The following is an 18,593-nucleotide window of genomic DNA, read 5'->3' as shown; positions in this document are numbered from 1 at the left end:
ACGACCAATTTAGTTGGGGTCCTTAGCCCCGTATACAAACTGAAAGTGAACTAAAAATTCACAAATGACTGTCACTTAAGTTGTGATAGTAGATTAAGTATCACTTAGTTAAAGTTATTCATTAATATTTATTAAATAAAGTTATTTATAATAATCTTTGAATAATTTGATGATAATTAAACTTAAAGTTAAAACGAAAGAGTTATTTGTACATAAACAAGCATATGGAATATCACATACTAGTACTAGTATTTTATTTAGTAAAATAGGGATACCACCAATGCATTAATGAAGCATATTCTCCAGAAATGGGCATCTCCAAAATTGTGAAATTTGTCAGTAAGCTAACTTGCAATCACCACCTCACGTGCCATCGTTCAACTGAAGGATCTAAATTAACCAATCCAAACACTTTGAAAGCCTCTCGAAACTGCCACCCTCACCTATCCTCTGTTTCAATGTTGCTTGAACTTGAACTGGAATTATCCGGCACTTTTTCATGGATTCTCTCGTAATAAATAGAGCCTTCTCTTCTAACCTTGTTAACTCTAATGACATCACTTCTTTCAATCTTTCTTCTTTTTGGTTTTTCAGATTCAAGAAACTCAATAAATTGAAACCATCTTTAGTTACTGCTTCATACTCTAATCCCCAAAACCCCAGCCAAGAATGGCAAAATCAAAGCTCATACTTAAAACCCTTTTCACTTCTTCTTCCAATTTTCAAGAAAGTCAAAGACTTTGCAACAAAAGCCTCAAATAACAAATGGGTCTCTGTTTTTAAAGGCCCTGAGAATGTTCCTGAGAAGCTTAGTGGAAATTTATTGCAAAATGGAAGTTTTGGGATGGCTTTATTGAGTATAACTTCAACAGCAAAAGTGAAAATAAGTCCATTTGTAGCTACATTAGCTGCTAACCCAACGTTTGTTTCGGGTTTTATAGCTTGGTTTATAGCACAGTCAATGAAGGTTTTCTTGAATTTTTGTGTGGAGAGAAAATGGGATTTTAGGATTATGTTTGCTTCTGGTGGAATGCCTTCTTCACATTCAGCTTTGTGCACGGCATTGACCACTTCAGTTGCTATTTGTCATGGAGTTGCAGATTCATTGTTTCCTGTTTGTTTGGGATTTACTTTAATTGTGATGTATGATGCTATTGGTGTTAGACGGCACGCAGGGATGCAAGCTGAGGTAATTAAGTAATTCTCATTTTGGCTTCTGTATTGGTTAATCTTTATGTTTGTTCACACAATGCAATTAATTGGCTCATTCTTATGTGTGTAGTTTTTGGGAATATGCTCTAATGATTTGATGTTGTACATAGTTAATTCTTCATTGATTGATTGATTCAGATAGACTACATCCCTTAAAGTGGTTTCCCTTTTGGTAGTTTTAAGGTCTTGTGAGTGCATTAATTGCGAGATATGGTGGGCTGGTACAGGATAGCAAGAATGTAAAGGTGTATTCCTAATCAAGAAAGATTTGAAAACAATGGAGATAATGTGGTTCGACTTACAAGTGCTACATCATTTATTATTAGTGGACCACTAGTGGTGAATTGATGCAGGGTATATTTATGTTCTTAAATGTTAAAGTCCCTACATACATGTTTAGCTTATTAGGCTATTAAGAATGGAAAACATGAAACAAGCCTCTGGTCCATGAATCCGTTAGGTTGTAAATTGAATATGTCCCAAACATAACTCTGCCGGATGACTATGCTAGGTAACAAATATTTGCTTATAATTGAGAATTCATACATAATGTTATGTGCCCCTAAGTAGGCATGGATTTAAATACGCAGAGCAGAAAAGTCTGGCAAAGTGGACAGTGACACATGTTGATTCATCCTAATTTGGCATATTAATACCTCGAAATTTCTGAAGCCGCTGCCTTTGAGTCTAAACTCTTGCTGGAAATCCCCTGACCACATGATTTTTTTTTTTTTTTTTTGGGGATAAAATAAGGTAATTTTATTAAGGTAAGTACCAAGGAGATACTGCCAACATACAACAAAAAGAGTACAATAGCTCTAGCTCAACATTAGCCTCGACGAATCCAGGAACTCAACAAATCGGTTCAAGTCTTCTATTTTGGTTTCCTTAGTCCACATATATAAATTTTGGATAAAGCTACTTTTGATGAAAACTAAATGTTGTTTTTCCCCTCGAAACATTTTCTGTTCCTTCAAGCCAAGTAGTACACATGATGCACAAATGAAACGTCCTCCAAATCTTCTTGAGCCTGCTACCATGCTTCTGATCTTTCCATCTTTAGAGTTAACTCTTCACATCTCCTGGCATGACCCAATGAACCACCAAAAACATTGAAGAACAAAGTCCAAATCTGCCAGTAGCAATTCTAAATCAATTCAAGCTGTTGACTTGAGGACTTCTATAATGGTCCACTTTTTCTCATGTTGCTCGATCTGTTTTGATTTATTAGAGATCAGTGTTGTCAAAGGCGCGGTTAAGCCCTGAAGCGAGGCTCAAAACATGTTGAACACTTCGCCTCGCTTAATATGCGCTTCAGTGTCGTCATCAAGGCTCTTAGACAAACTTTTCCTTGCGAATGAGCGTTTCCATAAGAGGTGACACTAAACAATTGATAGTTCACTTTATCGTAAAAAAATTTCAATTTCATTGTCCATTTATTTGTTATTGTTGCTCATAATTATTAGTCTTGGACTAAACTACATATATTTGTATTTTTTCTCTGTTTGCACCTTTTTTCATTAAAGCCCACGCTCTATTTGCGCTTTGCGCGTAAAGCCCCAACATACCTTAGAGCTTTTTTGCACTTTTCGCTTTTGATAACACTGTTAGAGATCAATGATAGTATCCTGAATATCTAACTCTTATGATAGGATCAGCACCATTATCCTATCTGGCTCTAAATCAACCAGTGATCTTTCCATTCTCAAGGTTATATGGTTGATGATTTAGGTTTACCTGTCAACTACACAAAAACTCCCAAGTTGGACCACCAGTGACCAAGAATAACTTCTCTCTGCTTCTGCTTTTCTCAGGAGTGGATAATAGAGTTGACTTTTACTTACAAATTACTCACATATGCCCATGTGATTTCCTTCATATTGTTATTACAAGGGGAATCAGGAATGCATACATCGTTTAAGGCTAGCTATAGAAAGGATTAGCTTCACCTAGAATGCTAAAATATTTAAAGATTTAGCACTTTCAAGCTTAAATGGTTAAAAGTGCCTTGATAAACTTCATATGGCTACTTTGATTTGCAAAATAGTAGATTGCATTTACTTAAATGAGCTATTGGTCAATGACCTTAGAACCCTCTAGAGGAGAATAGCACTAAGTGAAACTCTGATTAGTCTCATCCTTGAAATTCCAATGCTGGACCCTCATCCTTCGTTCCTCATTTTTTTTCATGTTGTCCTCTATATACTGGAGAGCCTGTTCTTCCAGCACACGCCCATGTCGGGCAGTCTGGCCACACGCCCACGCCCATGTCGGGCAGTCTGGACACACGCCCACGCCCATGTCGGCCAATCTGGCCACACGCCCACGCCCGTGTCGGGCAGTCTGGCCACACGCCCACGCCCATGTCGGCCAATCTGGAAACATAGAAAGTACTTCTCCAGTGCTAAAGTCGTGTGGATAAGTTTTCGTCTTTTTGTTGCAGATGCTCTGTAGATTCCCGTCTTTTGTTTCGCCAATCACAAAAAACTACCTATATCCCTTTCAAAAAACAGTAAAGGAATCTCTTTTTGTTGATTGGATCCTTTGCACGATGACTGGGCCACAGTTGTGAAGACTTGCATTTATATGTCTGATGGACATGCTTAGCTTTCTGATTAATCAAATCTTATTGTGTCATCTCAGGTTCTCAATCTGATTGTTGAGGACTTATTCGAAGGGCATCCCATCAGTCAAAGAAAGCTAAAAGAACTTCTTGGCCACACCCCATCGCAGGTTTTTGCTGGGGCTGTGTTGGGTATTATGGTTGCTTGGATGTGTAGTCAGGGTTGTTTAATTGCAACCTAATCAGCTTCACAGGTATACTTGCCAATAACTAGGAAGTTAACCGTTACAACTGTACAAGAAGCACTGGCTTTTCGTATGAACGGTTGATACTTATGTTCATCCCCTTGTAAAAGGAAAAAAATAATGTTCTGCAACCAATGCAATTGGTTAGCATTCTGAATTTGTACTCTGGTATGTTCAAGCTTTTAGGATTTAGTGATCTGCTTTTGATTTCTTCCATTACATTGTAGCTATTCTTCCAGGTTAGAAAACTGTATCATTATAGCTTTTCTCCTAAGTATGGAGAGTATGGGACTGTCTTGAGTGATTATGTGCCTTCTGAGACTCTTAGTTTTATTTTCAGTTTGCATTCATCATTCCTTTTTGTAACTGTATCTATCTGACATTGAATTACATGATGAAGAAGAGGATTTGCAATGATGTCAACATGAAACATAAAGGATCTCTAGGCTAATTCAATCCTTCATTTCGAAACAATAGCCATTTCAGCTCCTTGTTGAATTGGTATATTCTTGATATTTCCAGCATATTGTCACATCTAGCGTTAGACTGATTAGTTGGAGTTGCACCTGATATAAATGATAATGTGAAGCACATTTGTGTTTTTGGGCCAGAGAGGCTGTAAAAAGAACGAGGCTTGTGAAATCATTCTTGTTGGGTTGAATATCAAATCAATATTCCCAATGTTTAGGGCACAACTTGAACTGACTTCAACATCACATCACTGTTGTTGGTTCACCTCAAACTAAATGTTTTTTACGCATCACAAATATGATGAATAAGCTTAATAGTGATTTAATTGTGTAAATATTTGAGTTTTACTAATATACACGGATTGTATAAAAGAATTTTACACTATTGCGCAACTTAAAAGCCAATTGCATGTAACTTTATAGCAATTGTGGATTGATAACCTCCAAAACTTGGTGAATGCACTACTTGTGCCAGTAGGAGGTAATGGGTGTTGGAAAAAAAAATACTTTACTATTTTGGAGAATAGTATTTAGCTTGAGGCGTGTAAGGATACTGCCTTTAAGGACATTTCGTTCATACAATAGGTTAGGTGTATCTACTAAGATCTAACAAGTTCTTCCAATTATAAACTGGAAGCAGAACAACAAAATATTAGAAAGCATGGTCCAACAAGTTAGAAGAGATAGGAAGAACAGAAAGGAATTACGAAATTCTTTATGTTGTTCACTAGAGTGGTTGCTCGACCAAAGCCGGTCAAAGATTCTATTACATGCCTTGCCATGTATATATAGGTGCGGCTCCAATGGCTTAGTAACATCTGGTTAACGGTTTGTAAACGAGCAGGTTGACTCCATTAATTGTAAGATTAAATAATTCATAAGTAGATGTTTTAAACTAATATTTCAAGAAAAGTTTTTTCAAACTTAGACATCCCCTTTTGAAATACCACTAATTTTTCCAACAACACGTAATTGGTAGAATCATTAAAGAGCACTCAGACACCACTATCATAGAAAAGACACACAAGAAAAAATCTTGGTCAATGACTTGTCACATCAAATAAAACTACATAATAGCGTAAAATTGCTTACATTATTGATGTATACAAAAGTTTAAACGTATATTTTTACACCACTACCGGTGTCTTCAACTTAAACTCTCTATTTTTTTTTCCAAGGACTCAAATTAAAGTAAGTGTAAAATGAGTCATAAAGGAATAAAGGTGTATAAATGTTTTGGTCAGCGGTCACTTCTATGGGAGCGTTCTCTCTTTAAATTAAAGTGTCAATAATGCGGAAATACTAAGGTGCCGTTTGGCCATAAATATCAAAAGTAAATTCACTTTTTTTTGGAATTTTTGAAATTAGAGTTGGAGTTGTGTTTGACTATAGTTTTTGAAATTGTAATTTTTGGTGAAATGTAGTGTAACAAAGTGATTTTTTTTTGAAAAATAAGTTTTTCTTGTTTTTGATATTGTATTCTGAATATTTATGGCCAAACGCCTAAAAGTAAAAAAAGTGAAAAAAATTTTTGAAAAAAAATGAATAATTTTTATGGACAAACGACTACTAAATTTATGGTGAGTTAGGTAGCTCAGTGCTCACAAAAAAGTTGGACGTATCTCCGACAAGATTCTCCAACTAGCCAACCGCAGTCCAATGTCCATAACACCTTAATCTTAACGTTTAGAAAAATTCTACTAAAAATTTCTTCCTATGACTTCACGGGAGGCAACACCACACAACAGTTTAACAGTCAAAAAACTATAGTATCAATATGGAATATGCTCCCCTGGACCCAATTAGTAGGGGTTTGGACATAAACAATATGATATTTGAAAGAAAAAAAAAGTTGAAAAAGAATATTTGGAAGTTGAAGTTTTGTTTGAGCACACATTTAACTTGAAAAAAAATAAAAATTTTGTTAGTGGAAAGATGATTCAGTTAAAAAATTGCTCAAAACCACATTTACAGACTCAGCTTCAGATTTAATTAGATAAACAGATCCTTCAGCCTCCAAATTCTCAGTTGAACTCTTCTTTTGTTGGACTATAGAAAGCTTTAAATGCGCGATTATTCTTAGTGTCCCACACTAATGTTACATTGAAGAGTCAATTCAATCATCCTGAGTACAGTCAGAGAAATGAAAGTTTACAAACAAATCTTTTTCTTTATTTGTTTTATGTTTTCTCAATCATCCTGAATACACACACCTTAGATTCCAGTTCTATTACTAGCAAACTTCCATTTTTCTCCATGTTCACCCACCCCCTTCCAACTTGTAGTAAAGCTTTTTGGGTGAAATGGGTGAGCTACAAGTTCCTCCATTTGATTAAAACCGTGACCTCACTACAATTAGTTAACAAGAAAAGGTAGTTCTCTTGCGTGAAGGTGTTTATGCATTTGGTCAAGGGTGTACTTGTACTAATACAGCTAAAATTGCAGCATACATGGCGATGATAACACTTTTTGAGTCCACAAATTTTGAATCCACTAACTTGTGTGGTAAAAAAAAAAGCCTCACACAACTATGTAGATGCTATTGGGGCCAGTATATTATATAGGTATAATTTGGGAGGCAAATAGTATTTTATTACAAAGAAAATAGAAATACATGTGAAAAAGTTATATGGAAATAATCGAAACCACAAGAACAAATTTCTAACTTGTAGCTATTGTTGAAGACCATTCACGAATTCTACTAAATGAAGAATTCGTGATGGAAACAAGGTCTCAAGATTGCTTGAATTTAAGTATTAAAATCTATATTTACTGTGGATTCAATCGACCGTTGCTTATTTTAATTACATAAAATCTTATAACTCCAGCAAAATAGTTTGAAATCTATCGTAAATCATTATTTTCAATCAGAAATATTAAAGTATTAAAAATGATAGTGAAATTTAATTTTGTTAGACTTTTGAAATTCGAATGTCCTATAAAATTGGCAAGGAGGTATAATTTTACTAATTTTGTTTTCCAAAACTAAAATAATTTGTTATTTTTCTTCTTGCAATAAACCAAAAAGGTACTCACAATTAAATCCAAACTGGCTAATATGACTGCGACCTAATGTATATAGACATGTTTAAGTAATACATACGATGGCGGTGATTTTTTTCTTAATACTATTAGCACAAAATAACCAATAATAGTAGGTTATTACCATCATTATCAGGTTTTAATATATATTTTCCATAAAAATTACTCCCTCTGTCTCAATTTACGTGGAACTTTTCGCTTTTCGAAGTTCAAACTGCATGAATTTTGATCGACATTTTAAGATGTATCTTTTCATCAATTGATGCGAGAAAGTTGTAACTTAATACTTTCACGTAGTTTTCAAATATATAAATTTTAATCTTAAAATATTAATTTAATCTAATTCAATTTAACTTTAATTTTAATTAAATTAATTCTCGATAAGTAAAATGTGTCATATAAATTGGGATGGATGAATTACTCAAACTCACCTTATAATTAGGTCTTAATTTAATTGTCGAAGAAGTCTTTACCAATGATGTAAATATAAAATTTGAATGAGATAACGAGTGGCAAAAGTAGAAAAGTCTTGCATGACCCAATTTCCTCGAACCTACTCAGCACTTTACAATTACAACGTTACGATATTCTTGTAATCTGTGTCATCAATGATGTGTCTTCTTCCAACTTGTTGCCCAATTAACAGCGCTGCTAACATCTTCTTCTCACCTCCCTCTTTCGCAAAAAGGTTAATATCACTTTTGGTCCTTCAATTATTAGTGAATTCTATTTTTAGTCCTGACTAAACTCATTTAACCTGTAGTGTAAGATGTCCAATTTTTATCCTTTGCTAATGAATATTCACAGATTTTCAAATTTATTAACTGTTATACTCTCTCGGGATAAAAATGAGTGTTCACTTAGCAATTTACACACTCTTTAAAAAAATACAAACTTTTAGATAAAAATAGATAATTTAATTAAACTATCCCTAATTAAATAGGTATTGGAATTTAATCACATAACACTTAATAGAGACAAATTTGAAAAAATAAAATTCGTTGTTTCTTGATTTGATAAGTGGACATTTTTTTTACTTAAGAAAAAAAGGCTAAGTTGACACTCTTTTTGATGCGAAGGAAGTATCATTTAATTAAGCATATGTTATATTAAAATTATATCCTTATTCTATATTTAAAGGTAATATATTTCTAAATATAACATATTTCCAACAAAAATAGACCAAAAGCGCACATTTAAATTAATTGAAGGTTAAATGTTATAAGTCATATATCACATGGAATAAAACTAATACTCATTTATTAATGACTGAGGGACTAAAAACGCTATTCTCCCTTTGGAAAATAGAAAACGAGTAAACGCCGTTAAAAGGCCGTGAATAATCCAACGTCAAAGTCGTCATTCAACGCTGTACTAGTATAATAATTCCTACGTCTACAACGCATATCTTCTCCACCAAACTTTGTTATTTTCTCACCGTTCAAACTGCCGGAAAACTCGCCGTTACCATTCAAAAAGCTCATCGTTGATTAATTTTCACCTTATCTGTACACCAACCTTCCGATCATCCATTTTAGTCTTTGGTTCTTGTTAAGGGATTGTTCTCTGCCTTTGAATTTCTCTATTTAAAGTTATTTTCTTTTTTTCCCCAAATTCCAATTTCTGAAACCCTAATTTCGAGTTTCCCAAAGCTTCTAGCTGTCGTTTATTTGATGGCCCATTTCAATTAAATTCATATAATGGGCCAAATCATGAATCTCTAGGGCTTTGGGAAAGTTTTTAATATTGGTTTTGTTACTTTTTTATTTGTACAGTATTCGATCTGTGAAGAGGAAAACACAGATTGTATATAAAAAAAAAATGGGTTTGTGAAATTCCTTGGTAAATTATCTTTTTTTTTTTTTTTTAGGGGGGTTTGTATTTTTCAGGTTGATTTGATTTTTTGGAATTTAGGGTTTGGAAATTTTTTGATTAGTGAAAGATGTCTTCAGCTGGGGTGATTGCAATTAGTCCTATTTGTAAAGAGTCTTTGATGATTCCTTCATATTTACATAGCCAAGAATCGATTCTGATATACGTGGCTATGTCAGGGTCAATGGTACCAATGAGAGTATTGGAATATGATTCAATTGACTCTGTGAAACTTCAGATTCAGACCTGTAAAGGGTTTGTTGTGAAAAATCAAAAATTGGTTTGTGGGGGTCGAGAATTAGCCCGAAGCAATTCCCTTATTAAGGATTATGGAGTTGGTGATGGAAATGTTCTTCATTTGGTCCTTAGGTTATCAGATCTTCAGGCTATCAATGTGAAAACTGCTTCTGGTGAAGAGTTTACGTTTAATGTGGATAGGAGCAGGGATGTTGGATATGTGAAGCGTCAAATTGCTAAAAAGAAGGGTGGAGGAGATATTGATGAACAAGAAGTGATTTGCAATGGTGAGAGACTTGAAGATCAGAGGCTTATACATGATATCTGCAAGAAAGATGATGCTGTGATTCATTTGTTTGTGAGGAAATCTGCAAAAATTAGAGCAAGACCTGTGGAGAAGAATTTCGAGTTGTCTATTGTAGCACCACAACTGAATGACAAGGTTACATTGAACAGGAGTGGGAATGAAGTAGACAATAATAAGCTTTTGGTCCCTAGGGAGCCTCCTGATAGGACAAGTATTTTGGAACCTATCATTGTTAACCCAAAGATTGAAGTGCCTTTGGTGATTAGTGATTTGATTGGTTCTACACTTGAAGGGTTAGATAGAGGACATTATCCTATTAGATCATCCGAAGGCACAGGAGGAGCGTACTTTATGCTTGATGCAGCAGGGAGTAAGTATCTTTCGGTGTTTAAACCAATTGATGAGGAGCCTATGGCTGTGAATAACCCGCGAGGGCTGCCTTTGTCAGTTGATGGTGAGGGTTTGAAGAAAGGAACAAGAGTTGGAGAAGGTGCTTTAAGGGAATGTGCTGCCTACCTTTTGGATCATCCAAAAAGTGGTCGGCGTTCATTTTCTGGTGAGGCACTGGGCTTTGCTGGTGTTCCACCAACTGTCTTTGTGAGGTGTTTCCATAGCGGATTCAATCACCCAGACGGTATCACATCTAAGATTGGGTCGTTGCAAAAGTTCACGGAGAACAATGGAAGTTGTGAGGATATGGGTCCTAATGCTTTTCCTGTGGGGGAAGTGCACAAGATTGCTGTGCTTGATATGAGGATGGCGAATGCAGATAGGCATGCCGGGAATATATTAATGAGCAAAGGTGAAGATGGACAGATTGTCCTCATTCCAATTGATCACGGTTACTGCTTGCCTGAGAGCGTAAGTCTTCATCTTTATTTTTCCTTTTCTTTTCGTGTATGATATGAATTGTTGGTGGATACATTCTTTGCTGCTGCATGTCCTGATTTGCTTTCAATTATATTGGTTAAAGTTGTTGCTATGCGATGTTAATTATGTTTTACAATTTTGTTTTGTGATCAAACATAACCCTCCAGCAAGTGACTTCTATGATTTTAAGTTATGTTGCTCAGGCTCTCCAAAAATGTTGCATCATCTGTGCTAGATCTTCCAAAAATGCACTATTTTTTGGAAGATCCAACACGTAGCGGACAACATTTTTGAAGAGTCCGAGCGTACTTGCTGTGATGGGAATTCAGAAGCAAGTTAAGTTTCATCCGATTTCAGATTCAATGTAATCTCCGATATAATTGTTTACCCGTCATTTCTACGCACTTACAAGCCCCTGAGATGATTGATTAAATGTCAAATGCCAGTATGATTTTTGTTGGTCAATGGATATCTATGAGATGCTGCAGTCTAACAAAACTGACCACATTAAAAAAAAAAAAATGTGGTCAGTTTTGTAAGACTGCGCCATCTCATAGCTATCCATTTTTTTAACCTGCCTTTTGAGAGGCCTGATATTATCTGCACTGCCTGAGACATAAACACATTAGAAGTCTTAATAGCGTGCGTTTTTGTAGAAGTTTAAACTACAATTAGTAAAATTTCTCAGTGCTCTGCCTTGATATACTGCAAAAAAAAACTCATGTAAAACTTGTAGAATTGTAAAAGCTTGTTTGACTTGTTTATAAGCTCTCTTGATATCTCTTTAATTCAAGATTAACAATTCAAGGAAAATCCGTTAATTTTTTTTTTGCATGCTTTGGATTTTGAGTTGTTTTATCTATATGATATTGCAGTTTGAAGATGTCACTTTTGACTGGCTGTATTGGCCACAAGCTCGTCAGCCATTTAGCTCTGAAACCATTGAGTACATAAAATCACTTGATGCGGAAGAAGACATTGCCTTGTTAAAGTTTTACGGGTGGGACATGCCTCTGGAAAGTGCACGCACACTCCGCATCTCTACAATGCTTTTGAAGAAAGGTGTAGAGAGGAGCCTCACGCCATTTACCATAGGGAACATTATGTGCCGGAAAACCTTGAACAAAGAATCTGTAATTGAGGAGATTGTTCAAGAAGCACTGGACTCCGTGCTCCCTAGCTCAAGCGAAGATGCATTCATTGAGACCGTGTCGCATATTATGGATCGCCGCCTTAATGAGATTGCCTATTGATATTTCACCGAAGAATTGGTAATATAAGTAGCAGACGTCTGCAGGCATCAACTTCAAGAGAATATCCTGATTCATTGCTTTCCATTCATTTTCGTAGTTTAACTGGAAATGACCTAGCTTAGGTTGTGACCAGCTTCTTTATCTCGGTGTCTATTCTCAAAATACTGTAAATTTGTTGTTTATATTTCCATGCTGGATTAACTTAAAGGAACAATGTCTTTTTCCTCAAATAATGGTTTATGTTGTTCAACCAAGTTAGGGGGAAATTGAAACTCTGGATGAGTTGTGTGCTATTTTAGGCCGTTTGGGTGGTAAATAATTAAAAAAGAGAATAAAAAATAATAATTCAAGAAATGAACAATGTTAAGGATGAAATGTGCAGATTTCAACTATTTTAGGCCTCCAATGGTTAGTATTATAGTTTATAGCTTTGTATGGAAAAAAAAAAAAAACATGTACTCTTATAACATTTCTTAATATATAATTTGATAGGTTCTTTCGAATTAATAAAACTAGTGACTTACACCTTGTTTGGATCGTTGTTACCCATTGTATTGTTATTGCAAAGTGCAAATACAGTGTTTGTTTTGATTGTTATTTAAGATGTATTGTATCGTATTGTTAAATCAATCGTTACGTAACAATGAAAAGCAAAGCTCAATTTTATGTATTGATTGTTATTTAAGATGTATTGTATCGTATTGTTAAATCAATCGTTACGTAACAATGAAAAGCAAAGCTCAATTTTATGTAACAACCGATTTAGTGTTATCCCATCGTTGCCTAATTTCTCGTTCCAATTATATCTTTAATATTTCATTAATCCTATTTTAACCTTTACCCCGTATAATTTAACTCCACCCAAATACCCTTCCCTATTATCTTCCTTCTTCTGCCTCAGTCAACTTCTTGTACATCTGCCTCCTTTTTCGTTAAAAAACTTTGCTTATCTTTGTCTCATTCAACAGTAAGGAACTGAATTAAGTACCTGATTGTATGACATAAAATGGACACGCATTGTCACACACATTTTCTCCCAGTTGATTCTACATTGAAAATATATAAGGAACATCTAATGGGTAAAAGTACTTATTATTGCTTTTAATATCAATAAACTCTTTTTAATTAACTTTGTTAGATTTGCTTGAATTTAATAGCTTAATATATTTACAAGGCATAACTTGTGACAAATTAGCAGAAAGAAGTTGTCCTAAATTATGTTTCGTAGTAATTATTGATAAATTTACATTTACAATAGCTTAGGCATTTTAGTAAACTTACCAGTTAAGATACAACGCGATACGGTCAAACCAAACAATAAAATGTTATTAAACAACAACAAACAGTACAGTCTATCCAAACATTATATCTACAAAACAGTACAATACAACACAGTACAATACATTATGAAACAATGGGTAACAATGATCCAAACAGAGTGTTAATCCGTGCTTCATGCGGTCATGAAATTAAATAATTTTTAGTTGTATTTAGGAATTTTTGGATAGAGAAACATTTATTAATAATTAATACATCTTCTTCGTAAACATTACTACTAGTTATTATACATAATAATATTTATTATTGATTATATTAGAGGCTTTGGAATTTAAAAATGGAACAACTATTTGATTATTATAATAAATAATAACATTTAAATTTAGTACATAGAGATTTTTGGGTTTATATACATCATCTCGCTGCCCATATTGTTTAAATATTATCATAAAAAAGTATTTAGTTATTTGAATTATAATTTTTTTGTAATTTTTGTAGGCTCTTGCATAGAGATTAAAATAAGTGAGACCTTTCTCATTCACTTTATGTTTAAATGTACTTCATAAATGAAATTAAACATCATAAAACATGAATCCAGTTAATATTACTGGTATTTAGATGGGTTTTAATGAGCAAACAACAATTAGGAAAAAATAAATAGTTGTTGGTCCGAGATGTGCCACTTCAATTCTCTAAATCGAATCAAATTCAATGTAAAAAATATTTTTCTGTAAATGTTTTACGTCTTTTCAAAACAATCACTACTTTCTTAAGTATATGTTTGGTCAATTAATTGATGGTGTTTCTTTTGCGTGCAATTTTCGATTCTTAAACTCTTATTTGTATTTTTAATTTTAAAAAGAATTAGGTGGCCAATTACGTTAGTGAGTAACAAAATTCAAGAATTCCAAATTATCTTCATGCTTTTCAGTATGGACTCGCTAATATTATTTCAAGTGAAACTTACATAAACAGCTACTTTTTAATAGCTTATAACAATTTATAGCGATTTTTTCTATATTTACAAATCGTAGCTAGTTTTTGTTGTATATTAGATGGATGATCCGATCCGCAAGGACCATAATTGGGAATTGTTTGATCGTCTGTTCGGTTTTATTTCAAGTTTTTGAAATACACAGAAATATAAAAATCCGGTAGAGTTCGCGTTTTTGAAATACATGAAAATACAAAATCTGGCAGAGTAAAAATAGGCTGTATTTATGGAACATATTCTCTTCTTTCATTTTAAATGGTAAGTCAAATTAAATCAACCATGTATCACGCATAACGGCTGAAGTTCCATAACAGCCCATGTTTCTCTCTCCAAATTACTCCATTCCAAACTTTTAGAAATACTTCCAAATTAAGAAAAATATACACTGGAATACAATGAAATATGATTGATTGTTTAAGAAATATAAAATTGTAGTATGCGTATATACAATGGAATATAGTGCATTATATCAGAAATTGTTTCATAAATTAGAAATACAGCGAAATATACTGAAACAGTACACTGAAATATACTGAAACATTTTATCAAACACTTGGTGGGCATGAAACTCCACAACTCTCATCGGAGGTGGAGTACGCATTGGATTCATGCCGGAGGGGCGGTAGAATAACGCCGTTATCAGTGAGAGAAGGGAATTAGCAATATTTTACAAAATCATCATTGCCTCTTTCAAGCCACCGATTATACTCACCAGGCACCAGCACCACGTCCACTAACTCCACCGGCAGCATTCAATGCTCCGGCGGAAGCATTAAAAAAAGAAAGAAAAAAATACAAACCCTTTGAACGATATGTAACAACAATGAAGAAATTGCACGGATTACCCTTCAAAAGGAGCTGAACTTTAATTTTTTGCATTTCAAATGCCAAATAAGCTGTTTATAATACTCCCTCGGTTAAAACAGATCTGGGGGTGAGATAGGTAACGGACAGAGAGAAAGAGAAGGGTGAGAGAAATAAAGAGAGGGGTGAGATCTCATGGACTGTGTATTTAGGGATAGAATAGCTAATGGACCGTGTATTTAGGAAATATAGTTGGGTAGCTAGAAATGTAATTTTAGAATAGTATAGCTACAAAAATTAAATATTAAATAAGATAGTTATTATTCATAATTAAGTCTTAGAGATAGCTATGGTTAGTAAATTTTCCTTATTTCAATTTTCTTAATTCTCCCTTAGTTTTAGTTGGGCCTTTTCAAAGAGCATTGTCAAGCACTCAAAAAATGTACTTTGGAAACAAAAATATCTTTGCTACTTATCAGGGTAAAAATACAATAATAAACTCAAGACTGAAAAATTAACAAAAAGAGAAATGAAATATGTTTCACTGGAGATCTTAATAGCTCAGTTGGTTGATTATCTCAACTTTCACCTTGTTGGTGAGATTTCGATTCCCCACCTTATAATCTTCTCCCATTTTCCTTCCCCTGCCTACTATGTATAAAAAAAAGAGAAACACATTTCGCTAGCAAACAGCTTCAATTTCAATAATTTATATATAAAATGAAAACAACATAATTTTATCCCATAGGAACTATCACCGCTTAATTACCATCTTCATTCATCTGGAACACTCGTAATATATGGTTATAGAATAGTTAGCACTGTAGCGTTTAGGAGCAAAGAGTAGAACCATTTATTTGAGTGAGATCATAGCATTCTAATCATTTCTTGCACCTATAAAAAGTAAAAAATTATCATTCAAATAGAGTAAATTAAACAAAAAAATTGAAGTTACTGAGAATGCAGCAGAAAATAAAAGCATATGATAGAAGCATATGCAGAATGGTATGCATATTTATATTTATATTTATATTTTGACATACAACAAACAGTTCATTAGCCGGGGATTGCAAAAATGAAGTAAAGGATTGTACTAATGTCCACTTTCAAATGGCACAGTTTGAGAATATGATGCATTTCAATCAAATGCGACAATTAATTAGCCTTCTCTATTGTTTCGTCATTTCTGGGGCATATGATAGGAGTATCTGCCAGATGATATGCATATTTATATAGCAGTCTACAAGATTTAATGGTAAAAACTCCTCATATTCTAAAATTATGTGATTGTCTCCTCTCAATTTCTCATTAATTGAAATAAATATGTTTCAACTTCTCATTAAGTTCCAGGGAAAAATAACAAGCGGTTGTAGAGAGGGAGGAAAACGTGTAATTAAGACAATTAAGAGGTGTAATTAATAGAATTAAAAGAGTGGCTTTTGATTTTTTTTATTACATAGCCTATTAATTTTAAAATGAGAGAAACACCAAAAAAAGGAGGAAAAAGATAAATAGCTTTCTAGGCCACAGAGAAGTGTCACATCACCTTATCTATGTCTGACTTTATATATTATATATAGATATAGATTTTATAATATCTCTATGTACTTGGTCATCTCTCGCAATTGAACAGGTTAATAATATGTATATGCACGCATATATTCATCAGATGAACAAATAATAACCAAAAAGTATTGCGCGCGTACGTGAAAGAGATCTTAGCTTACACGTTATTTCAAACAAAATGAATAAAATTTTAAAAAATTCAGATATTCTCCTGATCCCAACAAAATCGTATTAAGAATTTAATTTGAAATGAGGAGTAAGACAAACCCCGTGCTATCAGTCTTACAATCACGCAATTCTTGGATTGAATATTTTCATTATACTTTGTCTACCTTCTACTACTTCAGCAATACGACAAATTTGCGTACTTTAATAAGGGTCCATTGTACTTTCAATTGCTTTAATAGTTAGTCTGTTACCCCGGAACCAAAAACCACGATTGAAGATAATCTCTTCCGTTGTATAATAATCTCAAAACTCTCAAGAAAGTTATACTAATTTAGAAAAAACAAATGAGTATATAAACCTCCAACATCCTAATCCTAGGGCAAATGGAGTTATAATGCAGATTCAAAATCTTCAACAAAATGGGGTCAAATCGTACAACTCTATCCTATAAACATAAATATGGTACTGAGGTAAATTAAGAGGCATTAATTCTTACTTCTTAGGAGCATCTTATGCAAATTAAGAGGCATTAATTCTTACTTCTTAGGAGCATCATATTGCATAAGATGCTAGGAAATCCATAACACTAAGCCCCTTTTTTTAAACGGTATGAAATCATAGCTCTTCACCTTGATGTTTCTTTCACGTTTAGCAAAGATTATTATATGGTATTTATAATGCATTGATGACAGATCAATTCAGTTTCCAATAAGTGACCATTTATATTCATATTGAGAAATTTTTGTGAATAGAATTGAATCAGTTTTATACACAATAATTTTGTATTGAATACGGACATTCAATATTTTAAACGGCCGAGAGAGAAAAAGAAAATTCTGAATAGATAGAGATAAATGAATTCTTTATACTTATGGCTTACCAAGCCAACATTTTAGAAAGGATATACGTTACATATTTTAGGGACTAATTAATGACATTTAAAAGATAAGTAACCACCAAGAATTGTTCCGGCAACATGGCATGATTACCATTTTTATTCAATGACCGGAAAATTTTTTTAGAGAAAAATGTCAAAAAAGATAAATAGCAATGGTGGTCATAGAGAGGTGTCACATCACCTTATCTATGTCTAGTTTTAGATTATATATAGATTTAGCCATTTGTTGCTATATCATACTATGAGTCCGCAACTTAAATGATCCCAAAAAGTGAGATTTTCATTCAAAATAACCCACAAAAAAAAAGGTATAAAAATACCTTTTGCACACAAAATTAGTGCACAATATCATATTAATCTTGTACACAATAGAGGTTAGCACCAATAAATTGATACATGTTATAAAATGAAGCTAAAAGAGTAATAATATTAAAGGATGAAAACTATAAACATAGAGTGACAAAGAGGAGAGATTTTATTATTCTTCCAAAATGTGTTTCAAGTACATTACATATGAAAACTTATGCCTCTATTTATAGTGCTACATATGCATTCAATATATGAGATAATGGAAGAACCATTAATATGGTGGAAGATAATGGAAGAACCATTAATATGGTGGAAGATAATGGAAGAGGCATTATATTTGTGTAGTGGACATCCATTCTATATTTCATAACACTCCCCCTTGGATGTCCATAGATGATGTGTATCGTTAAAAACCTTATTAGGAAAAACCCTATGGGAAAAAGCCTCAATGAAGGAAAAAGAGTACACATATCTAGTAATACGCTTTGAGAGCTGCCTCATTAAA

At 33.6% G+C, this 18,593-nt stretch overlaps 2 protein-coding genes across 2 annotated transcripts; both read left to right on the top strand.

Moving 5' to 3' along the window:
* Positions 1-296: 296 nt before the first annotated feature.
* Positions 297-4,437, top strand: LOC132645435 (uncharacterized). Its single transcript, XM_060362411.1, has 2 exons — positions 297-1,189; positions 3,856-4,437. Exons 1-2 carry the CDS (start codon positions 500-502, stop codon positions 4,015-4,017), a joined length of 852 nt encoding a protein of 283 aa, XP_060218394.1. The 5' UTR covers positions 297-499; the 3' UTR covers positions 4,018-4,437.
* Positions 4,438-8,850: 4,413 nt separating this feature from the next.
* Positions 8,851-12,325, top strand: LOC132645434 (phosphatidylinositol 4-kinase gamma 4-like). The gene is made up of 2 exons (XM_060362410.1): positions 8,851-10,809; positions 11,694-12,325. Exons 1-2 carry the CDS (start codon positions 9,475-9,477, stop codon positions 12,069-12,071), a joined length of 1,713 nt encoding a protein of 570 aa, XP_060218393.1. The 5' UTR covers positions 8,851-9,474; the 3' UTR covers positions 12,072-12,325.
* The last annotated feature ends 6,268 nt before the right edge of the window (positions 12,326-18,593 follow it).

Source organism: Lycium barbarum, chromosome 6 (assembly GCF_019175385.1).
Source record: "Lycium barbarum isolate Lr01 chromosome 6, ASM1917538v2, whole genome shotgun sequence".
In the NCBI taxonomy this organism is placed as follows: domain Eukaryota; kingdom Viridiplantae; phylum Streptophyta; class Magnoliopsida; order Solanales; family Solanaceae; genus Lycium; species Lycium barbarum.
The sequence above is the reverse complement of the archived record's forward strand: the minus strand, read 5'-3'. Positions and strand labels throughout refer to the sequence as shown.